We start from the raw sequence: 24,805 nt of genomic DNA on the forward strand, positions 1-24,805 counted from the left end.
TTTTATTTAAGGTCTATAAATAAATGTAATCCTATATTGTAGACCCCTTTTTTTGCCAAAGATCTGACATTGTTTCACTGATTCTGATGTCAGTTATCATGTTGATTAAAAATTAAATAGCCAAGTCTCTGACTTAAATAAGACTATCAGTCACTTAAGTTTAGTTTAGTGAGTCCCAGGGAAGCTGACCCAGAGCAGCCCTGCAACCACAGGAATGTCCCTCCTCTGTACCACTATATTCTTTTAGCTGGTTCACATGACCTCTGAAAAGACAGGATGAACCATTAAATAAAAAAGGGACACATAGACAACTTGCAGCACCACACTTATAGAGCTGTAGTCCCTAAGGTGCTGTCATTTATAAAATGTGGGAAACGCAAATTTTAGAGTGTTGTTTACTTTACATGTAAGCATTCTGCTTGCTTCCAGATTTAAGCAACAATCTAAAGTGAAATATGCTTTAAAGCCCACCGTACAATGAAGAATTACAGCTGTTTGCCACTGCTGTGATTTGAGTGAAAAGGGCTTCCATGTTTTCCACACAGTGGTTGCGACTTTGTGGCCACGATTCTTCTAAACATGGTCCAACAATATGTTTTCCCAGATAACTTTTAATGCTATTAGAGGGAAGAACCAGGGTTTTCCGCCACACACTGCAGCCTCTCTGTCTGCAGCTCACAGATACACAAAAAGACATGTTCTCCTGTAAAATCAGTGGAGCGGGGTAGAGTGAGGGCTTCCTATTGTTGACTCCTGGTAGAGAGAGATGGAGCAGAATCAGCCACACACAGTCGTTTGTTCTCCTCTCATTGCATGTTTTTACTCTTCACAACAAAGGCTGCTTTCCACCCATCAATTTGAAGATGTAATGATTCAATGTTTGGTTTGTTTTCCATTTCTTTTCAAGGAAACTGTACAAAGCAGAGAAGCTGCCATCCCATTCATTTGAGATTGATTATGAAGATGTGGACAAAGACGAGGTAGTTATAACCATTTTATTAGTGCTAAGTCTCTATATACCGCTTACATCCTTCTTGGTTTGTGTTATCTTTGTTGAGTTAGGATCTTCATAGCGTTTTGTTAGAAAAGGCTAGTTTAGGCAATGTATCAAATGATTCAAGTCTAGAAAGGGCTCCTTTTTTAAAATGAGGAAAAAAGGAAAAGGTGACTTATTTATACCTGTTCTACAGGACACCACATCACTTTCCTCATCCAAAGGAGGAGGGGGTGGAGGTGGTGGAGGAGGTGGAGGAGGGATCGGTGTGTTTCGGTCTGGCTGGCTTTATAAGGGAAACTTTAACAGCACTGACAACAACAGCATCACTGTCCGGGTAAGGAGAAATGCATTGTTGTTTTTGTTTGCATTTTGCACACTATTTTTAGTGTCATTTTGATCGTCATCATCATCACTCTTTCTCTGTCTTTAGCCAGAAATGCTTCTGTTTGATGGTTAAATCTGCTTGAAATGAAATCAGTACACATGCTAGAGCACATTTTACCAAAGAACAGTAACCATTTTTAAGTGGGAATTTCTATTGTCTTATTTTAAATGCTCAATAGCTATAAAGTCGTGCAGCTGTTTATGTATTTAAGCATTGTATGCAATCTGATATACTGTATGCATATTTTTCTGGGCATGCAATGAAAAATATGCTGCCTCAACCTCTCCGTGTACCACTGCAACAGAAATACAACTCAAATGTTGAAGCACTGATTTATTTTTGAATAACATTACTTAATCTAATGTTACACTATGCAGACCCTCTGTCTGCACTGATGAATATTAACTAAGCCACTGGAGGATGGATGGAAAGAGCTGCAAAGTGTGGCATACCCACTTTCTTATTTATTTAGACAATGATTATTTGACTGCTTTGGGCATTGTTGATTGTGTATACGCACTTAACATTTCCTGTATGGTTATTAAGCATGAACGTATCTACCGGTACTTAAGATGAGATTTTGGTGTCATAATAGAAGTAACCCAGCAGAATAAAAAAAAAAACAAAATTATAGGACTTTCATCCTGATACCGACACACCATACAAATTGTGAACAATGATAATTGATAAATATAATAGGATTTGATATTATGTCTATCTTTGCACAGTCTTTCAAGCGGAGGTATTTTCAGCTCACTCAGCTGACGGATAACTCATACATCATGAACTTCTACAAGGATGAAAAGATCTCTAAGGAGCCCAAGGGTTGCATCTTCCTTGACTCCTGCACGGGTGTTGTACAGGTGGGTCTTACTTAATTCATTCAGTCAAAGTACACACCACACTTTGTACTAAAATATGGAAATCTTAGCTTTCAGATATGAATATTTGTAAAAGCGAAGGAAACAAAAAAAAATGCAGCTTTATGATCAATAATATATTCCAGAAACGCATAACTTCACAGTATTGGTAGTCTAATTTGCACACACAAAAAAAGATCTGTTAACCTTTTGATAAAGCAAACATGTTCTAAAGGAGATACTGGTTTTTCTTTGACTCTAAAAGAATAACCGCTTAAGGAAGCATGCATTTGAGCTAAAGATGAACGAGGTGACGTACTTCGTGCTGGCCGCGGAGAGCGAGCAGGACATGGAAGAATGGATCAGCACATTGACCCGCATTTTGCAGATAAGTCCCCCCGATGGGCCGGCTCCCGATCGTAAGAGTCTGGAACTCACAGAAAAACAGCAAGGTGAGATGTGTTTATGTTCTGTAATATATCTATAAATTCTCCAAACGTTTAGTTCTTTGATTGCATGGGTTACATACAACCGTAGGAAAGGCAATACTTTCCCTCCCTGACTTAAATGAGTAAGCGTATTATTAATCACCATGCTGTGGCTTTAGTGGGGAATTCCTGCAGGGCTTGGAGTGTTTTTCAATTTCAGGAAATGAGACCTGAAGATGACTCCACCTTTTTTTAGTAGTTCTTTTAAAACCTTATGTGCCAGCTACATTATAGGTCGACACTGACAGAGCATAACACGCTGTCAGAACCATTAAACCAGTAAAGAGTGAGGGAATGATGTAATAGCTTCAGGCTACATAGCTCTGCGGTCTGTTAGCATGCCTCTAAATCAGGCTCTGGGTGTGTTGTGACCTATCATTAATGAGCCAGTATGCCTTTTTGGAGGAATTGCTCCAGGCAGCTGGAGAGGTATACTTCTGCAGAGGTTTGCCTGTCTTATTACCCATAAACGCTGCAAATGGAGTCATATTTTACACTTAATTGGATATATGTCTGCTGGCTCCGATCAGTGAGTGTTTAGTTTACTGCAGATCTATTTATGTAATACGAACTGCTTGGGTAAACATTCCCAGCCGATCGATGATGGTAGTCATCACTTATGAATAGACTCCAGGGAGTCCTCATTGTGTTTACTTCCCTCTGCAGATATGTTTGACCTGTCGCTGAGTGACAGTTGTTTGCAGGAAAATGAAGAATCTACAGAGAATGGCATCCATCCAGACCTGGCAAAGGTTGGTTCCACTTATGGACGTGTCTTACAAACAATCCAAGAGCTTTGCTGTGGTGTTTCTTGTTAAATGTTATGGCGGATATGCAAAAAGGAATTATAAATAAAAAATACTACCAATATACTACAGCTTTTGCAGAGTGGCATAGGAACTTGCTGATCTTTTTTAAACAAACTAACACCAGTGCTGCTGATCTTATCTTTCTTGATCACTTTACATTTACAGTATAATTTGTGTGTTGTTTTTTTACTTTCATTGGGAGAAGGATGTGAAACCATTATTATGATACTTTGCCTTTAAAAAACTGCCAACACACATATACCAAATTCTGACACTATGCACTTTCAATCAAACCAGGAGAATTTTAAGGATTTTGTAAAGAATTTTCCCTCCATATTCATTTCTTGCATGTAGCCACAGGGGAAAAAAAGCAACAAAACAAAAGCAGAACAAGCTCAGAATGCATGATTATAATTAGAGTGGCTTTATGTCTATCACTTCTTTACAGCAAAGGACCTAAACTTAAAATTTGACCTGTGGGTTCTCTAAAGAACCTCAGATTTTGATTTAGGGTGTCATGGACAGCGAAACGCTGAATTAAATGAATCAAGGACTGACTCCCAAAATATAACTGCAACATTCTTTGTTTTTTCTCCAATGTGCGTTTTACTTTCCCAGAGATAGATGGAGTTGCTTGGAAAAGTTTATTATAGAGGATCTTAAACCTTTGCATTTTGGTTGTAGAAAATCTGCTCAGTTGAGAAAGATCCACCAAATAAAATTTAGCTCTATCGCCAGCATAAGCAAGGCAAGTTTATCTTTATAGCATTGTTTAGTAGCAAGAAAATTCAAGGTTCTATATATAATAGGCAAACAGGGAAATGTATATATTGCAAGATAATAAAATTCTGAAAATATAATATGATGCATAATAAATTAAAAAAAGGTGGACTACAAAATCAAACTAATAATTTTAAATAGCACAGTCAATGAATACTCTAAATAAATACAATTTTAATCTGCATTGGAGGCAATTTCGGTTTTTAGAACTTTTATGGATTTTTTCCCCCAGATAAGTGGAACATAGGAACCAAAAACTGAAGAGGAGATAAACTTATTGTCTGGCATGTTTGCAACCAGCAGTTGCATAAATTGCACACAGCTTTATAGGTTTTTTTTGTAAATCTTCTGCCAGATATATAATACTTGGTCTGGTAAACAAATCTAAGAACACTGGATAACTTCACATCAGCCAAGAAGGTGATTGATGATATTTTTAATCCATTCTCTACATAAGGAACTTGTAATTTTAAATAAACTCTTTCCCAAATAAAGTGAAGATAGCCAAGGTAGTACCATGTTTTAAATACTTCTATCAGTGTTTGTGGAAAATATCAAGAAGGCATTGGACACAATCAATCATGACTTTTTAATAAACTAAACTGAAAAGAAGTAGACCGAGTATCTTAAACAGGCTTCAGTTATTGTTTTAGGAAGTTGGGAGATGTTTGCTCTGAAAGGTTGGGCATTGCTTGCAGGGTTGCTAAGGGGTCAGTGCTTATGCCAGGAGCTTTCATTTTTGAATAATTTAAGTAAAATATATGTTATAAGGAGAATTGCACAATTTGCTGATGACACAAACATTGTATTTGCTAGACTTAATGTCCTGCTCTTCTTCATTTCTTTGCAGTATATTTCAGAGACAGATGATGGAATTCGCTCTGCCAGAAGAGAAGAGCGCTTGAATCTATTTTCTCTTGATCCCGACACTCCCGTAAGATGTTCTTGTTGTTTTTTGCTTTTACTTTTTTTTTGTTTGTTTGCTATGTAGAGACTTAAAAAAAAAAAAAATGCAGCTTATTTGGTCTTTGTGGGTCCATAATTATTATAGATTTTATTGTTTCAGGGACAAACTAAAAGTAGAAGTGTTTATTCAATCACAGGTTTTGAGGAGCCCTCGGACGGAACATTCTTTGACTGATGGCACATCGGTGCGTCCGTTTGAGGAGAAGCTGGGCAGAAGATTCATGATAACTTGCAAATCCCTCAATCTGATGCTGCAGGGCTGTGTCACTGAAAGTGAAAGTGGGCCAGTTACAAATGTGAGGAAAGGAAATGTTGACATTCACCTTCTCAGATAGTATTTATTATTTCAACTAAAGTTACTGAAAAGTATTTTTGATTTATGAAATGATGATATACTGGTTTAGATAAAGCATCTGCAAATGCATCCATACTGACACACTGACTTGAATATCTTCCACTAGATTGAACCGTTCTTCATATCACTGGCTCTGCTGGACGTACGGGAAGGAAGAAAGGTTTCTGCAGACTTTCACGTAGACCTAAATCATGAAGCTGTGCGTCAGATGCTGGGAGGCTGCACCAACAGGCCGGTAGGTTTGAGTTCTGGGGTTGGAGCTCAGGAGAACGGCCTGTGCTCTCCTGCTGAGAAGAAGCCAGGTGACTGTCACCTCAGCCCGGACTTGGAGCAGTGGCTTTGCTTCCCGAAACAGGTACAAGTTTTTTTCCTAGTGTGTTAGGTCTTTATGCTGTTGACTGATTTTAGTGATTAACTCTTTGATGGTTTGCTTGCAGGCTATCTTCTCAGTTACCAACCCTCACACTGACATCGTCATGGTAGCAAGAGTGGAAAAGGTGCTTATGGGAAATATTGCATCAGGGACTGAACCCTACATCAAAAATACAGACTCAAGCAAGGTCAGTTTTTGTTTTACTTCTTTACAGACTGGAAAACTATGAAGTTTTATTTCAACACATCTCAGTTCTTTATGGGTATGGAAAAATATTCCACTACCTATTCTCTAGAAGTGTTACCCTCTGTTCCTTCTTCCTAGCTTGCATTCACATGTATTAATTTCCCTCAAAAACTTCTTTCGTTTCCTTCTTCCCATCATTTTGCCCATCCTCCTTTCCTCTCCTTTGTCCTTTCTTCTTTTTATCCTTCACTGGATTTCTCAATTTTTCCTTCTTTCCCTGTGTTTTTCCTTCATACCTTGTATTTTCTTTTCTTTCCATCATGCCATGTTTCTTCCCTTGCCATCCCTCTGTTCCTTATTTATTTCTTTGTGTCTTTCGTTTTTTCCAAACTTTCTTCATTGTGACCTTCCACCCACTTTTTGTTGTTTTGCTTTGCTTTGTTTTGCTAATTCCTTTCTTTCTTATGTCTTTGTTTTTTTCTTTCATCTTCCCTTCATTCCTTTGTTACTGCAGTTTCTGCATCAAACAACCCCTTAATTTAGATGTCAGTTGATCAGGGTCAGCTAGAATTTAGGACTGATCAAAAAAATGTAAACTGTGGCAGCGTGTTTCAGTCTCCACTCGTCAACTTTTTTTTTTTTGCTTGTATCTTGGACAGACAGTGCAAAAGACTTTGAAATCCAACAAGCAGTTTTGCAGCAAACTAGGGAAGTACCGCATGCCATTCGCATGGTCCGTTAGGTGAGTGATGGCTCAATGAAACACGTTTCTCCATAGTTGATCTCAAGGGATATATAATCTGTGGCTCTCTCTGTCTACAAAAGGCCGGTGTTTAAAGACAGCCATGGTGGGCTGGACCGTGAGTCCCGTTTCTCACCCCTTTTTAAACAGGAGAGCAACAAGATTTCTACAGATGACCTGATAAAGTTGGTTTCTGAATACAGGAGGTAAGAAAGCTTGCATGAGAAAAGAAGATAACATATTATTTTCAAGATAAGGCACTGAGACATGTTTATATCTGCAGAGCTGAGAAGACCAGCAAACTGCAGACAGTGCCTGGGACCCTGGATATAGCAATAGAAAATGCTCCAATGGAGCACCCCAGTATGTATTCCCATACTTCTCTACTCTCTGCTTCTGTCAGGGCTACAGTCCAACCTAAAACCCTGTCTTTCAGACTGTGTTACCTCCTCATATGTTCCGGTCAAGCCTTTTGAAGAGCTGAGCAAACACCAGCCTACTGTTGAGGTGGAGGAGTTTGTACAGGACACCACCAAGTTCACCCAACCACACCGTGTGTACAGAAACCACATTTATGTCTACCCAAAACACCTCAAATATGACAGCCAGAAGAGTTTTGCCAAGGTAAGTGTTACTGGAACTGATTCTTTACTTGCAGTCTGTAAAAATACATGCTAGTCAAAGTAAAATTACTTTTAACAATCGTCTTAGCATGCATATTCTTTATGTGATTTTTATTGTGTTGTTTGAGTGTTCAACCATTAGTATTATAATGGGCCTCCTGTCCACAGGCTCGTAACATTGCAGTCTATGTAGAGTTCAGAAGCTCAGATGAAGAGGTTGCCAAACCATTAAAGGTAGAACATTATCCCCCACTAAGAAAATCCTGATGATATTTTCTTAGAAATAATTTATTCATATCTTACCAAAAATTAAGTTTCTTTTCCAACATGGGGGATTTCTATTTTCAGTGTATCTATGGGAAGCCAGGAGGACCAGTCTTCACCACAGCGGCCTGTTCCACCGTCCTTCATCATTCTCAGAATCCTGACTTCTACGATGAGGTGAGCAGGAGGAGTCAGCTGGATTTTGAGAAGGGTCTCATCTTCTTACAACTAACCCATTGTTTTTGTTTCTAAAGGTTAAGATTGAGCTTCCTATTCAACTTCATGAAAAGCACCATCTACTTTTCTCTTTTTATCATGTCACATGTGACATCAATGCAAAGACAAGCTCAAAAAGGAAAGAGGCCTTAGAAACACCAGGTGAGAGGGTGCTAAACCTTTAACCAGTTTATGGAATAAATTCTGGCTCATTGTTATAGTTTTCTTTTTTTAATATACTTTAAAAATAAATATATTCTTTACTCGCTATCAGTGGGCTATTCTTGGCTGCCTATACTTAAAGAAGGGCGAGTTTCATCTCAGGAGTTCAACATCCCTGTATCCTGCAACCTGCCGCCTGGTTACCTGGCAATCAAAGAGGCCAGCAACACCAAGGTAAGAGCAATAGACATGCATGTTAGAGAGATTAGGAGATAATTGTAACTAAATCTGTTGTGAAATACCTCCTTGTGCAAAGATTGATATCTGAAGGATGCTGTGTTTTCAGCACCTTTAATTATAGTTTTTTTCACTTCCTTTTACCAGAATGGGGCTGATGTGAAGTGGGTTGATGGAGGAAAAGCTATCTTCAAACTGTCCACCAATGTAGTTTCAACAGTATACACTCAGGTAAGACAGACATTTTGGTTTTAAACTTTGCAGGTTATTCAAAGATCTTTGTAGGTATCAATATGCAGATGACAACCAGTAACCAGTTTCTAAACAACATTTTATCAACCCCTTGAAAACTCCTAGTTAATTTAAAAATATTTTTATTACTATTTGAAAATTCATTTACAATACCACATTTTTTTTTAATATTTTATCTGATCTCCAGATGATGTTGGCTTCAGTAGATTTTTAACATGTTAATTTCTCTGCATGAAAAGTGCATGCCAGAAAGTGCATCTATGCCACTTACAGTCCCAGCTGCTTTGTAACTTCAGTGAAGACCAGGGATCTGATTAAAAAAAAGCATTGTTTTGCATCCATACTAAAATCAGTTAAATTCACTTTAGTTTATTTATATAGCCTCAATACACAACACATGTCATTTCAAGGCACTTTATAGACAATTCAATACGATCGTACAGTCAGCCAGATCCTATCCGTTCCAACTGATCAAATCAAGTCATTGATTTGCAGGACATGCTCCTCCTGGATAAGCGTATTTGAGCGGTAGATATAGACTTGCATTTTGTCATTGACACTACAGCAGGGGTCTCCAACCCTGGTTTTAAAGATCCACTGTCCTGGAGGTTTAGATGTAGAATTCAGGATCCAACACAGCTAAATCAAATAAATGTCTTGTTAACGGAACTTTGCAAAACTTAATATCATTGAAGAGGTACTGTAATTTGTAGCATAGCAATCCTTCCATGTATAGTAACAGTGAAAAGGAAAAAAACAATTTAACAGGATGAAACGTTCTGCAGAACCCATAGTGCATGGCATTCTGCTCTTTGCTAAGTGGGGATTCAAAAGAAACAGCCATTTCAAAGAAAATAAAAGTACTGATCTATAAATAGTTTCTATGTTGAACATCAAGGTAAACGAGCTCCACAGGTGGCTCTGTCTAGAACAGAAAAAGTTAAGCAGATGATCTCTGATCAAAGGAATGAAAAACAACACATACTGTACAATTGATCACAGTAGAAGCTGAGCCCATATCATCTATAACCTAGGGTTATAGGGGTTATACACAGTTCCGGGAAAAGCTACTGTCTGCTATTTTGTGCCACCAATTTCAGGGAACAGTTACCAACTTGTTTTGACGGATATGCAATGTTTAAATCTCACACACGCTCATTAACTGTGTGTCGTATGCTGGTCAACTCTGGCAAACTCTGCTCTGCCAGCTGTTCTCATACAGAAATCCGTATTTGCACGCCCTGCAAACTTTGATAATTGATGCACCCTGATACGCTCAGGGGGTTCACTGCACGAGCAACTTGATAAACTATATGTGGCTGATAAACACCGCCAAGTTCAGGTTCACAAGAGGTGATGCAAAATTTTCTACCCAAAGAATCTCTAATTTATATCAAGAAAAGATATTTTGCTGGTTACTGTTTATTTTTTTGATGAATGAAGCTACTAAAATAAGGAAAAGCAGAGTCAACATAAAATTAGGGGTTGAACTAACAAATACCGCAGTATGGGAGAGTAGAAATAGAATTAACCAAAATAATGAGAAGTGGTCCTTATCTCCTCTAGCAGCCTAAACCTATAGCAGCATAAATATTGAGAGAGTCACATTAAGCTTTATCAAAAAGGAATGTTTTAAAAGTGTAGGCAAGCCAAACACCCGAACATAGAATACAGCCCCCCAAAAAAATCCTAATATATAAAATCATGAAACCAACCAATTTTCCTTAGATCACAGCTGTATTTTGAACTTTACATCCAGGGAACTTTAGTTTTTTATAATCCGTGCAAAGCACAGCATGAGTTTCATGTTGTGTTTAAATAAGCCAGCTGATCAATATTATTGTTTATCAATAGTCAGTACAGCCAAGAAATCAGAAGAAAATCACAATTTAACCAAGGTGTCGGTGAGGGAGGTGAAAGGTCTAATAGATATGCTTGAAGGCCAGTAAAACAAGGAAGTATAATTAATGACACCACCAGTCTGGTAGGGCATCTAGGCAGCATTGCAGTTATTACTTATTGTGATATCTCAGCTTCACAGATAAAATTGCGGAATTATTTTGTTTATAAAAACGGCTTTCGGCTGAGTCAATTAATTGTTGACTATGTTTAACACATATATGGGAATTCGTGCTGGTCAGAGCTGACAGGAACTGCAGAGTGGTTAACTAACAAAAAAATCCAGCTACCTTTTTTTCTACATCTGTTATGCTTATATGCGTATTGACCTTCTCCTGTTTAACACCTGAGATGAACTGGAAAAATCGGTTTCTCCAGTACTGGACCCTATTTAGAACATTGATTCAAGAGCAATGCTGTTTTGAGTCTGATCTGCCAAAAATAAAAAGAAAAACACACACCTTTCTTATAGGTAGGATAATTTCTGGTAATACGTTTCAAACCCTCAATCTCCCATGTTCAATCTCTCCAGCATAGTTGGTATCCATAACTGGGGGTTGTTCTGTGTTGTTTAAATGTTTGCAACAATCCATGTGAATTCCCCACACATTGCGACATTTATATATTGATCTATGGAATGGCTCACCACATTGATCACTGGGGAGAGAGAGATGTTTGTGCTGGCTTTCAATTTAAAATTAAACCAATTTATAAACCTCTTTTTTTATTGAATAAGTCCAAAATTTTGATCCATTTCAATTAAAATATGAAATTTTTTCCATGCTTATTTGCTAAGAAATATTTATTTACTCCAAAAAAAATAAGCTAAGGATACAGTATACTTGTCATAGATGTATCACTTTTTCCTCCTTTTATTACGTTTTGTAAGCTTTTTAAGGTAAATAAAGCGACTGACTTTAAATCACAAAAATGTAGCGGGGGTATAGCGTTGTCTTTGAAATGAAATGAGCCATTTAAGTAATGTTTCAGCTGCTGGCTGCCGTTTTTCATGAGCATGTCCCTCTTTGCCAGGACCCCCACCTGAACCGTTTCTTCCAGCAGTGCCAGAAGAGAGAGCTGGACCTCTCTCAACCTCCTACCTCAAACTTCCTCAACTGCCTGAAGGTCAGAGGAAAGTCGGCTCAATCTGTAATATCTAGAGTTGTAGCAGACAGAAACCTTCTGTAAAGGCCTATAACTCCTTAATGACAGCAACCAACTTTTTTTTCAGCCTTTTTTTATGTATTTTTATCACCTGGCTAATTTATTTAATCATTTTCTCCAAATACATCTATAGGGTCTCCTCAGCATGGAGAGAATCCCAGTGATTGTTCGGTTTTTGCCTGTTCTTTTCAACCAGCTGTTCAAGGTTCTGACTCAAAATGACAATGATGAGGTCACTACTGCCACCACCAGGTAAATAGTAGCACTGCAGGGCCCTTACATGTGTCAAAGGCATTTGTGTTGAATGAGTGATTGTTGTATGTGCAGGGCTACAATTTCACAAAAGAATAGTATTAATACATCAACTTTCTTAAGTAATTTTAAATATGTATTTGTTAATGTGAAAAAAACTCCCAGTCACTGAAAATATGAAAAGCAAAGAAGGTATTAAGGAGGTAGACTATGTGGCTTGATTGAAAATAAAATAAACTCTTTGTTCTTGTTTTGTTTTTACAGAGTTTTGGTTCATATTGTTAGCAAGTGTCATGAAGAAAATCTGGATCATTACCTGCAGTCCTATATTAAGGTAAGCTGTAAAAGAAGAATGTGTGTGTGATCACTGCAGAATTGTTTTTTTTTTTTTATATTAATGATTTTAGTCATAATCAGAAAGAACCCAAGCTGTTATCTTTTAAAGGGAATAGCTGTTCTTGCTGATAAACTCAGATGATTATTAATAGAATAAGGGGAAACCAAAGGTTTATCTGTTTGGCTTTAGATACAGTATATATCTGTGTTTGTGAATTAATATTTTTCACCTTGTGTGTGTTTGATTATTTTAGGAACATGTTTGTTTGTAACAGTTTTAAAAAAACAAAAACATACACATACTGTAGGCACAAAGAGGGAAATGAAAAAGAAAGGGAGAACAGGCTATGGCACTTTCAGCTATCTCATTCTGAAACACAAAACATAATTGTTTTTGAAAATGGAAATCAGAGAGAAATTTTTACAAAAAACACAAGACCCACGTATGTTCAAGCAAAAAAAAAAAAAACAGCAGAGTCTGAAAAGGAAGCCACAGAAAGGGCGCTGGGAAGAACCAGATGACCAGTAGCACTAATGAAACTGAGGTTGCCATAGAAACAGACTAGCATGATGAAGTGGTGTCCAATTTAAGCTGCTGAGTGAGCCTGTGAGAGGTTATAATATTATGAATATTTACTTTCTTGTTGTCCCCCCAATGTAAAAAGGATGAACATTTTGAATTCTTCTCTTTTAAGTATTTAAAGGTCATAAATAAAATGTTTTTACCATAATGATACGTTTTTTAAATTAATACATCAAAAAATGCCTACGGTGCTGCAGAATAAATATTTTAATTTTACAGAAAAAATTTATATAAATAATATGGAAATATGTTATAATTCTGGTTACGATGTCAGTTTCAACATAAAATGATTTTGCACCTATAGGAACAGCTGTTTGGAGTCCTGTTAGGCAGAATTTTGGTGTTGCCAGATACTAGTAGCTCCATGTTGGAGCTGAGAAATAGATTTTTCTGGGCTTAAAATTTCTCCAATTCAAGCCCCAAAAATATCTAAAAAAAAAAAGAAGCAAAATGAGGGTTTAAATCAGCCAAGTTTTTGAACGTTGGTACCAAGTTAGAGAAGCAAAGGGGCTTGCTTAAAGAAGCAATGCTGTGACCTTTAGAATGTCATTATGTGTTAGAACGTCTACTGCTGTGTAAGTTAGAAATAATAATAATAATAGAACCCTTTTTTTTCTGACACTTTGCCCTGCTGCAGGTACACCTGTAAGATGAGTTTTTCTGTCTTTTTTGCAGTATGTGTTTAAATCGGAGGATCATGGTTTCAGGACAGTTCATGAAGAGCTGGCTAAGGGGATGACCTTTGATCTGAAGAGCAATGAGCAGGCAGCAGTCAGGAATGTTCTCAAGGTTCGCCTCCACTCACTTATCAATGCATTTTTCAGTTTATTCACAGAAAATTATTTGTTTGTTGTTTATGGAGCAAAAATTTGGGAGGTATAGCTGTAGTCTTAATGGTATAGTGAGGATTTTCATGAAGTTTTAAAAAGACCCGCCCTCTCCACTTTGAAATTAAAACATGCACAACCCTGTACCCGCTCCCAAGAGGGAACCCCAATTAAATGAGTGTAAGAGCGTGCACAACCCATTTCTCTTCGTGCACACTCTGTTTAAGAGTTGCTGTTTGCATCGCTTATACAAGCTTAATTTCCAAAAGACGATTTGCTAATTTTCCACTATGTCAGACTCACCACCGGTAAGTGAAAATGGGGACAAGCACATAGGACAGTCTTACATAAACATATCACCAGAATGATTCACGATTTGGAGGTCCATTTATTTTGATGATCCTCCCGAACAAATGAACATCCTTCACTATACCTTTAAGTTGAATGTGGTAGGAGAATGATCCAATGGGTATTATTGTGGTTTCAGTTCTCCTGGTTCTTCCTTGACCTCATTGTCAAGTCCATGGCCCATCATTTGGTCGACTCTGACAAACTAAAGGTAAACTATCACTGAAGAACCTTCATCAAACTGAATTTCAAAATAATACATGTAACCACATATATGGCTTCATCTAAAGATTGCTTATCTTTGTGTCATAGCTTCCAAGGCCCCAACGTTTTCCCTCCTCTTACTTGAGCCGCATGGAGACGCTGGTGGAGACGGTGTCTGAGCACATTTTTTGGAAGTACAAAGACCTGGTCGAAGAAACCCGCAGTGCCAACTCAGCTGTGGCTTCTTTTGTCAAGGTAGGCACAATGTATTATAAATACACAGCGCTGATCTCAGTACTGTACATGTTTTTTTGGTTTTAAAGCAACCATATGCCCTCTATACCCTAACTACTAGGCTGCCACTCCCCCCAAAAGCTGACAAATGATGAATTTGTACTTGGTATGAGAGTAGCTGCTGTAGAATTGGGTTTTTACTATTTAATGCAAAGATATAAGGACTATAAAGTTTAAGATGCCTTTAACGTCCGATGTTAGCATGGTTAAAGAAGCTGGCATAACAGAAATTCTTCTTTCCAAATGTCTGCCACTATTCCCTAGTCCAGCATGTTTCATGGCAGGAAGTAACTGAGAGCTCAAAAGCATAAAACAGAGCAACACATGCAGCCATCAACCTTATTGTTATTATGAAAAAGCCTCACTCTTCCTGCCTGACTGAGTTTTACAAATGTCTCTTATGTCATATGGTAGCTTCTTTCATCTCTTTACTATATTTGAAATTATTTGGCGATTCTAAGAATAAAAGTTAAAATTATCCCTGTTGCATGCTATAACTTAAAAAAATCTTCTCCAGTAGTTCACTCTGGTTGAATTCAATGGCTTTCCAATTTATACGCTTGCCTTATTATATTGTATTTTTGGGCCATGCACTTTAATTTTGTTCATTTTGTCTATAAACTCAACAGTCTTCAGTATTTATCATAACACGATCACATGATTGAGCAAAACAACTCCCAGCAGAGCTGTGAAAAGAAAGTGGAAAAAAATGTCCAATATAAAGCCAAATACCAAGTAATTAAAAAAAGCACAAAAAATATTTGATACCAAAAGTGAGAAGACCAAAATGGTGTTGGGTTTCACGCTTGCTGGTAACTTATCATAACCTCTGCAACTGAAAATCCTTAGATTCTGGTGCCTTAGAGCATTTTAACCTCCACTATTAAATTCCTTTAGTGTTTCGGATATCATCTATAACCTTTAACTGAGTCTCTGATTTGATTGTGTGTTTGCAGCGCTGTTTTACACTGATGGACAGAGGTTTCACCTTTAAACTGATAAGCAACTACATAAACATGATTACTGCTACAGACAGCAAGGTAACAGAGATTTGGTAAACACAATTATTAGAGGTATTGTCATAACTGAGAAGTTGTAGCTAATGTAAATACTATAAATATCACTTTTCTTCTCCTTTTCTGTGGGATCAATAGGTTCTCTGTGAGCTAAAATTCGAGTTTCTGAGGGAGGTGTGTAATCATGAACACTATATCCCTCTCAGTTTGCCCCTTCCTTCTGCTCGCATCAATGGTAAGAGTTCCTGGAGCTTAATGTCCCTTATTACTAATTTTTTTAAGTCTTACACTGAGGAAATCTCATTCTCATCCATTTGTTAACATTTTACATAATTAACATTCGTTAACATAACTTTTTTCTGTCCACTTTTTTTTTCTTCAATCATTGTATTTGACTACTGTATGTCAGATCATGCATCCCCTGAGCTGCAGAGCACTCATGGTAAATATTTCCACTCATTCTTTTGTACCATTGTGTTTGTCCTATCACTATTTGTTGCCTAGAGTAACGAGATTCCTGTTATGAATGGTTTAACAAAATTCCCTTTGATCCAAGATTTGAATAATAAAATACATTTTTGAAGCAAAACTCCATATTTGCTTGAGTTGAATGTGTGTGAATATTTTCTGGCTAATTGGAAACAAAATTGTGATGTGACGCATCTAACAATGTCTTTTATAATGTTTTGTAATAGAGTCTTAGTTGAAAGATATCAATAGGCAATAAACAGATGGTGTAAAAGCTCTTTGGCTGCAAACCTAAACATCTGAAGTAAATTAATTTAAATTATAAGCATAATTTTATTTATATTTATTTGCAATTAACATTTACTAACTTTGTTCAGTTTCAGTGCCTGAGTACAACCTGACTGGAGAGTTTTGCAGGAAGCATTTCCTCACTGGGCTCCTGCTCCGAGAACTGGGACTGGCTCTTCAGGATGAGCAGGATCTCAGACATCTAGCCTTGGCCACCCTAAAAACCTTGATGGCTAAGCACTCTTTGGATTCACGCTATGCCACCAAGGTAAACTCATAGAGCTGAGTCATGAGCATGCAACAGAAATCCTTCCTTTGTGACTCATTATAACAAACAAACACATGCGCAGACTCACACAACCACGCACATGATGACATGATATTCCCCATAGCAGCTGCAACCAGCTGTCTGGATTTCTTAATGAGTGCTGGGAAATATCTAGATCAGATTATGTCTGTAATCTGCCAACAAATAAGCAGCTCCAACCACAACAAGCAGCAGAACTGCAGTCAGGACCCAGACAGTCTCCTGAGAGTTAAAAATGAATGTGCTGCAGGAAATTAAGTAGAAAAAAAACAAAAAAAATTTTTTTTAGGTTTATTTCTCTGTTATCTTTGTCTCCTTTTCAAAAATCAAAGAATTAAAGATATAAAACACATCCAAAAATGAAAACATGTGCATTTATTTTCTAAATGTACGTTCAATTCCTAATTGTAGATTTTTCTCTAATGATCCTAATTTTATATATTTTTTTCTCTTTAATCTCTGGTAATTTTCCAGGAGAAGCAGGCAAGAATCGCATCCCTATACTTGCCTCTATATGGACTCATTCTAGACAACATGCCTAGATTCTTCCTCAGGGAACTCTTCCCCATCTACTTCACATCCAGTGACCAAGTAAGTCAGAGAGACCGATGCTGATTCGGATTTCCTGCAAACATAAACATGGAAATAAAGAACTTGTAACAGTAAAAACTGTTCTCAGTGATAGACCGGAAACTTTTTTCCTAAATAATATTTATTTCAGCTCTGCAAAGGTGATTTGCTCTAAATTTGCTAGAGAAAGGCTAGCGAATCCAAATTATTTAGAAGTTTAAAACGATATTGTGCTGTGATGAGCTTTCAGATGCTACATTTACTTTTTGAAGTAAAGTTTATTGTCAAATATTAGTTGTTTTACTGCGATTAAACTGTATATTCTATATGCATAGACATCTGTTAATGGTTTGGAGAAAAAAAAAAAAGCTTGTCTTGTTTTAATTTACAAGCAGGCTTCTTTTAAAATATGTTCTTGTTATTAGAAGCTTTGAGTGACCTAAAAATGTTCATTGAAATGCAAACAGTAGTGTAGATGTGGTATAATATTGTCTCTTCCCTGCCCACCTTGCAGGGCTCTCGAGATGACGTCAGTGTGAGTGGGGGAGTGGCGGGAGGGGGGATTCCTATGACTCGCCACGGAAACTCCGTGGATGCCTCCTTTTCCAAAGATGTGCTCAATTCTATTACAGGTAGCCACAAGCAATATTTGCCTTTCTATGTTGAGAGCCAACATTTTGTAGAAACATTAATTGGGAAAATGATGCTGATACCCTCCATCTTCCTCCTATCCCTTCTCCCCTGCACCAGCTTTTTCATCCTTGGTGGTTGCTACGGGTAACCAGGCTGACTCTCGAGGTTCTTTGATCAGTGTGGACTCCAACCCTAGCAACAGTGACAGAAACAGTGAAAAGATGGATGGATGTGAGAAGGTGAGAGGAGTAAAAAATTTAGATGGATTTAAAACTGTAATTAGGTTCACGGCATCAAAAGCAAACCTTAATATTAAACTGAAAGAAACCAAGTAAATCTGAAAGGATAAGAATACAGACATTGCTTTACATTTATGGAGATTCTCAGTCATCCAGGTGGTGGTCAAGCTTAAAAAGTTAAATTTAGGCAACTGGATGTGAGGTTTTGCTTTATGTTAATAGTAAATCTACTTCCAATTTTGAATTCTTATTCTTGTCTTGTTTTTTGTCAGCATTTGTTTACCATTTATTCTGTTGTTGATTTTTACACTTCAAAAAGGAGCTACATCTGATCAAATTAGTTCAGTCTTTCCCAAACAAAATCATCTGACTTTGATCTCTCTGCAATTGGTTTGTGGATCTTTAGTTAAAATGCCAACTCAATCTGTTCTGAAATGGCTGTAGATGTGAAAGCAAGCTCCATAAACACAGCCAAAATGATTTATTTTTAATGGAGACTCTTTTTTTCGGGTGTCTTTGTTTTAGTTTGCCCGTCCTCAGTCTCTAATTGGTTACGGTTCTCGCTGTGACAAGCTGGACCAGGCCGAAACCAGAAGTCTCCTCATGTGCTTTTTACACATCATGAAAACCATATCAGAAGGTAAGATTTTTTTCTCTTAAATAACTTTGACTGGAAAGCTCAGTTCATACATTGTCATGGAATTTTTTAGACTTAAAATGTATGTTTTGTTTAAAACTACTTTGACCACTTATTTTCCAGGATCCTTGTATTTTTGTAGCCTTGTTCTGTTTAATTTTCAACACAGTCCAAGTCAGAATGCACATATAAAGCAGGTGAAGTGAATGCCTTCTTATCTCTACTGTACATTCACACAAGATGGGATGTATGTGACAGCAAATAAAAATTGAGAAACCAGAGTTGATTAATTACTGTAGATGGAGGACAAATAGAAGGAGCATAACAATTCAATCAAATTTGATCAAGGACAAGTTTTTTTTTTGGCTATTTTGGAACAGTGCATCATTTTATTTATAAACTGGTCCAAGGGAAGAACAGTAGAGAACTGAAAACAGGGTTTTTATGCCAAACAAAATTCTATAATGCATGTGGGAAGGGAAGTCTGGTCCGATGCAAAGGATTAGAGAATGATTGAACAATACACAAAAAGAGATAAAAAAAAAAAAAAAAACTTAAGATCAACAGATTTAAAAAACTTAGATAAATTGTATTGTCAATTTGTATACAAGACAAAATTTTGATGCAGACAGCTTTTCAACACAGAATGAATAGCTTAAAACAATGAAAGGAACCTTTCTATTAATAAAGTGCAGCAGTGATCAGAAAAATATGGTGCAAATGCAGTAGAACAATGATAGAGTTCTGTTTAAAAGGGACTTGAAAACTTTATCATGTAGTGCAAATATGATATTTACAAGTCTGATGCAGAGTCTTGATTTGTGACTTGATTAGAGTTTCAACAGTTTAACAGTCTTATGGCAGTGGGGAAAAAGCTGTTGCAGAGCCTGCAGGTCCTGCATCAAATGCTGCAGTTTCTTCCCAGAGGGCAGCAGGGAGAACAGTTCATGGTGGGGGTGTGAGGGGTCATTGATGATGTAACGGGGTCGGGATGAAATGTCTTTAATGGAAAGAAGATGAGCCCCGATGATCCTCTCTGCTGAAGGAAAAAAGGAAAGAGAAGAGATAGAAAGAAAACCGAAAGAAAATAATTTACTCATTGTATCACAGTTCATTGAATATGAAGAAGTAAAATCTCACATCAGTCAGGGTCTGGGCATATTATAACCATAACTGGATGGAATAAAAAAATGTTGCCCGATATAGGAAATTTTCTTTTATATTACATAGTAAACCGTATTAGTGTATTTTGGTTAACAAGAGAGTAATTGGCACCAACATACTCCAGACAGAAAGTCAGCTGAGCTAGCATAATCCTTTGGCAATGGTTTGCAGGGACACCTTGGGTCCTGCCATCAATGTGGAAGTTAATGTGACAAATAGCATCTACATAAGCATTGCTGTAGACTAAACAAACTAAGAATGTTTTAGGAACGGTATGAGGGGCATCAAAATGCATTAACGTTTGCTGCTCTCCAAACCCCTCAGATTGCATCAGAAAAAGCAAATTCAACCAGTAGATAATTCTCAGTTTGTTTCAATATAGTTACATTTGATAGCAGCTGAACAATAAACAGATAAATTGTATTGCATTTATTTAAATGAAAGAGATGTGAAACAATTTTAATTATTGAATGTAGGGGGTGGGATATTATTTCTCCTTGAGCAAAAGCTGTATGGACTTTGCTTCTCCAGCTGCAGGAGTAACTCTGCTTGGTTATTCGCTTTGCAAAAAAAAACAACAACAATAAAAAATATTTGTGACTTGATCACCCGTCTTTACTCTTTCCAGATGTGCTGGTATCCTATTGGCAGCGGGCCATTCACCAGGAGATCTCAGACTTCTTTAACATCCTGGAGTAAGAGTTTTTTATTTCTTTCTTGATGAAAGAGCAGCAGCACAGGTCCTGTTTGACTGATTATAGATGTAACCTACAGGCAATCTGAAAGAAATCTGAGACAGCCAGAGGTAGGAAAAGGCAAATGAGAAGAAAAGGGAACATCGCCAGAAGGGAACAGATGAAAATAATGACACAGCAAGAGAAGGAAAACAGACCGCAATTTTAGTTTCAGGCCCCAATCCACAGAGGAGTGCTTTAAATTAGGTTTCTATGCTTGCTGTTTGTCAGCATTTAGAATAGTTCTTGTCCAGCATAATTTGATCTCCTCCTCTTTAACTTCCTCTTGAAGCACAGTCTTACTCAAGATTATTGTTTTCTTTTTTTGTTTTTCTTTAGGCTTTGTCTTCAACACTTCAGGTTTCTGGGGAAACGCCACATTGCCAGGTATGTCCAGGTCTACTTTCTCCTCATTAGAGGTTGCTAACATGCTTTTGTTAAAAAGCTAAAGATATGGGGAAGCCTGTTACCTGCTGCAGCTGAGAGTTTGTATGCCCTTACAACCTGATACATAATTCATATAATCATGGTTGCACACATGCATAAATGCAAGCACATTCAGATGTGTTGGAGCTCACACAAACAAATTAATCAGACACAGTCAAGCAGAAATACTAATATGTGCTCTGCATGCGTGCGCATGCTTGTAGATGAGCTTCAAGAGAAGACGATGGATTAGGACGGAATAAAAAAAAAGGAAGGGAGGAGGGGGGATCAAACTCCTGGATCGTGCTGTGAGGAAATAATCACTGCTGGGTTTTGCATCTATGATCTGGAAAGCACAGGATGGGGGTTGATAGCCTATGAGCGTCTGCTCTTGTTGGAGTAGAGCCGCTGGCACTACAAGACCCTTCCATCTTTTGGCTTCTCGCAGCTAATTAAATTAGCCATCTTTTCCCTTTCAGCAGTAGGTCTTAGAGATGTAAGCCAACTAAAATACTGAATGAACACAGTGCATTTCTATATGCAGAGGCTTTAACTCAACATGGATACCTGGAAGCCTGATAAAGGCTCTGGATCTTGGTTGAGCTACCTACTTAACATTCGTCTGTAATACCAGGCCATGGGGGGATTCTCAGCCTTAGCGTATGTATCACTGTCTTTTTCTTAGCGCCAGGCTGAGTCAGTGTGGGCACCAGTTGTAGGTAAAAAAAAAAAAAGGAAGAAAATACTGTATGTGTGCAGTATGCAGCCAGCCAATAAGTCAGACAACAATATATGCTGTAAATCTTGGCAAATTGTATTCAGATTTCCAGAGGGCGCTATGTACAGGTATGGCATTAATGTATTTGCTGTTTAGGTACCACATTAGTGCATTTTTAGCAGTTTAATTTCTATACATGCCTTTGCAATTAATTAAAGTCATTGTTTTCTTTAAAAACAGGGGTGAGAAACCTTTAAAATCCAAAGAGCCATTTTTCCCTGAGTCCAGCCAAATAAGTTATTTAGAGACTGACATTTTTCGTGATCTTTTCATAAAATACAAACTTTATTTTTGTTTTAATATCTGCCATTTATTTGTATCTTAAGGTTTTAAAATTTAATGTTTCAATATGAAAATATTTTTGGAAAATTATGCAAAAAAAAAATAATTCTCGTCCTTTCTGAACTAATGACAAGAAAAAGAAGATCGAAAAACATTTTGCTGGTTCTTTCTGAAAATTCAACTTAGATATTAATTGAAAATCTGCTAAGGCTTTCAATACAGGAATATATTATACCATATAATCTAAATTGTTAATTGGTTCCTTATCATTTTTAGCGACTATTAAGAGCCATTATTGGGGTTTCAAACAGCTACTTGTGACCCCAGAGCCGCATGTAGCAGATCCCTATTTTAACATGAAATACTTGATTTTAAACACATTAACACAAAATATGTAACTTTAAGTCTGGGAATTTGAGTCTGGGAATAAGGTCACACCTGGGTTTGTTTATATAACAGGAAAACATGCTTCATAACTGATGTGCTACTATTTAATGACATAAATACTGTCAGAACTGTTAGAAAATAATTTATTTTTGACACTTTCTATACATTTTTTTAATTTTTGCAGCCATATTAGGTAATGAAAGCAGATCAGTTCACAGAACTTACATTTCTTCATTCAAAATTTTGACTTGAGGGCATGTTTCATTTTACTTTCAACTTGAGACTCTAAAAATATCAATTCAGAGCATAAAATGGTGTAAAAGCTAATTACTATTTGAGCAATGTAGCTAATAAATCATTTGTTAGCTTTTTTGTCAAACAAAATGTTAAAGTATCGTTGTTAAAGTTGCTGTTTCTATAACAAAATAGCCTAAGCAGCAATCACTCCTTTGCTGATGATGTGATATTGTGTCAAATACATATTTACCTAGAGCAAAAAGAAAAGAGAATAAACAAATCATCAACAGTTTAGCTTAATCTTAGCCTGCATACTCACTAACCCAGCACGCTTTTACTGCCCACCTTTACCTTGTATAGTGTATGATGTTAAAAACGAAGTTTGTTCCTGTCCAATAATCTTGTATAATCTTGTATAATCTTCATCAGGTTGCATGTCTTCCCTTAGTTTTGATGTTTATGGTGCATCACCACTGAAAATTATTTGATGTTTTGCATGAATCAATCACCTTTATATCTTCTTTGGTTTCCCTCTACTGTTTGTAAAGTAAATATGATTCTTTTTTTTTTTTTTTTTACTGATCCTGCATGTAACCTTCACTCAGCTTTGTGATTGGCTGCATTCCATCTGCAATATTTCAGTTTTTTTGTCTTACAACGGCACCAAATATTTACTCAGACAAACCTAATCTGAGGTCAGGTATTTGATTCCTGATATCAAATCTATATCTCAAACCCACACATTTTAATTCCTGTGCTTTTGTATACTAATGTGCATTAAACCTAACACTCAGCTTACTTCTAGGATTCTGTAGTGCTATGAGCTCAATTATGATCTTTTGACTCCAGCTGCTCTAATCCTGCCAAGGGGGGTTTTAAAAATCTTCAATTCTTTTATTGCATTTCATTTTACCCTGTTGGACAAAAAAAAAAAAAAAAACACATAAAAAGAACACTGTGAGCCAGCTGATATACTATGTACAACCGGAAAAATCAAAAATGTTTCTGGTGTACATAACATTTAAAGTGTTTTTATTGATTACAGGCATGCATTGACAGCTATTAGCATGCCTCTCACAGTTAGTATTATTGACTGATAAATAAAGGAGATAAGGCTATTGAATGCTCTAACTAAGGTAACTAATGTTAGCTTTGCTGTGGTTGGCTTGTGAACAGGAAGCTAGCGGCGGCAGTAAAGCTGGCCCAGGCATCCCAGGCCAATGGCACCCTGAAGGGCTCTAACAACCCCTCCCAGTCCTCTCAACCCTCAAGCCTCTTCCCACAATGGTAATATCCCTCCACCTCAGCCATGATTATAATAATAATAATGAGTTAAAGCAAAGACTAATCCTAATGATGTCTGGTTGACTTTAATAGCAAGAAACCATAGACTATTCAACTGTAAACTAGAACTAGATGGAATCCATTTTTTATTATTATTTTACTTTTGGTATGTATATTCATTGTGTCTGCATAATTGTGTTTCCATGTCATAGACTGTAAACTGTGTTTTGAGCATGTCTCGCCTCATACCTGTTGTGTTTTTTCGTCAATATGAACCGTCATGTCTTGAAAGAATTTATAGTTCTACAGAAAAGTTTCAATTTTCCTGTTAGAAATCCAGTCAGATTAATATGCAAATACATGCTTGCTATTGTTGACACCAGGATGGCGTCTGGAGGGGAGGGCCACCGACATGCTCGCTCCCAAACCATGCCCATCATAAGGGGCAAGAATGCCCTCATGAACCCAAAGCTGCTGCATATGATGGACACAGGTAGAACGCAAGCTTAGTTGGTGATGATGCTGCTTTCAGTGGATTGAGATTACATTTTCATGTTTATTTCTGTTTCTAGATGGGAGCATTCAGGATGGTGACACATTGAGTCCCACAGACATTGAGGCCAACTTGTCCACGGAGGTGTCTCTCACCGTGCTGGATGTGCTAGAGCTCTTTGTTCACCACCATAAGGTAGGTTTAATGACGTACAGGCTAAGCTAATACACAGTTTCTCATTTTTAGCATTAATTTGTTGG

The 24,805-nt window shown here is 37.2% G+C and overlaps 1 protein-coding gene across 1 annotated transcript in view; it reads left to right on the forward strand.

The window, feature by feature from the left end:
• Positions 1-24,805, forward strand: part of dock10 (dedicator of cytokinesis 10) — a 90,453-nt gene that overhangs the window by 52,996 nt on the left and 12,652 nt on the right. The window contains exons 5-41 of the mRNA XM_015377268.1: positions 908-980; positions 1,191-1,331; positions 2,111-2,245; positions 2,508-2,694; positions 3,397-3,482; positions 5,170-5,253; positions 5,423-5,581; positions 5,747-5,995; positions 6,078-6,200; positions 6,859-6,941; positions 7,025-7,147; positions 7,225-7,304; positions 7,378-7,565; positions 7,733-7,798; positions 7,913-8,005; positions 8,083-8,206; positions 8,319-8,440; positions 8,591-8,674; positions 11,627-11,719; positions 11,892-12,010; positions 12,275-12,344; positions 13,605-13,718; positions 14,244-14,315; positions 14,417-14,563; positions 15,559-15,642; positions 15,757-15,853; positions 16,028-16,060; positions 16,464-16,642; positions 17,156-17,272; positions 17,766-17,883; positions 18,002-18,123; positions 18,649-18,763; positions 20,553-20,619; positions 20,998-21,045; positions 23,945-24,055; positions 24,436-24,545; positions 24,625-24,740. Coding sequence (XP_015232754.1) covers positions 908-980; positions 1,191-1,331; positions 2,111-2,245; positions 2,508-2,694; positions 3,397-3,482; positions 5,170-5,253; positions 5,423-5,581; positions 5,747-5,995; positions 6,078-6,200; positions 6,859-6,941; positions 7,025-7,147; positions 7,225-7,304; positions 7,378-7,565; positions 7,733-7,798; positions 7,913-8,005; positions 8,083-8,206; positions 8,319-8,440; positions 8,591-8,674; positions 11,627-11,719; positions 11,892-12,010; positions 12,275-12,344; positions 13,605-13,718; positions 14,244-14,315; positions 14,417-14,563; positions 15,559-15,642; positions 15,757-15,853; positions 16,028-16,060; positions 16,464-16,642; positions 17,156-17,272; positions 17,766-17,883; positions 18,002-18,123; positions 18,649-18,763; positions 20,553-20,619; positions 20,998-21,045; positions 23,945-24,055; positions 24,436-24,545; positions 24,625-24,740 — 4,132 coding nt within the window. The remainder of the gene's footprint in view (positions 1-907; positions 981-1,190; positions 1,332-2,110; positions 2,246-2,507; positions 2,695-3,396; positions 3,483-5,169; positions 5,254-5,422; positions 5,582-5,746; positions 5,996-6,077; positions 6,201-6,858; positions 6,942-7,024; positions 7,148-7,224; positions 7,305-7,377; positions 7,566-7,732; positions 7,799-7,912; positions 8,006-8,082; positions 8,207-8,318; positions 8,441-8,590; positions 8,675-11,626; positions 11,720-11,891; positions 12,011-12,274; positions 12,345-13,604; positions 13,719-14,243; positions 14,316-14,416; positions 14,564-15,558; positions 15,643-15,756; positions 15,854-16,027; positions 16,061-16,463; positions 16,643-17,155; positions 17,273-17,765; positions 17,884-18,001; positions 18,124-18,648; positions 18,764-20,552; positions 20,620-20,997; positions 21,046-23,944; positions 24,056-24,435; positions 24,546-24,624; positions 24,741-24,805) is intronic.

Source organism: Cyprinodon variegatus, unplaced genomic scaffold (assembly GCF_000732505.1).
Source record: "Cyprinodon variegatus isolate N-32 unplaced genomic scaffold, C_variegatus-1.0 Scaffold150, whole genome shotgun sequence".
In the NCBI taxonomy this organism is placed as follows: domain Eukaryota; kingdom Metazoa; phylum Chordata; class Actinopteri; order Cyprinodontiformes; family Cyprinodontidae; genus Cyprinodon; species Cyprinodon variegatus.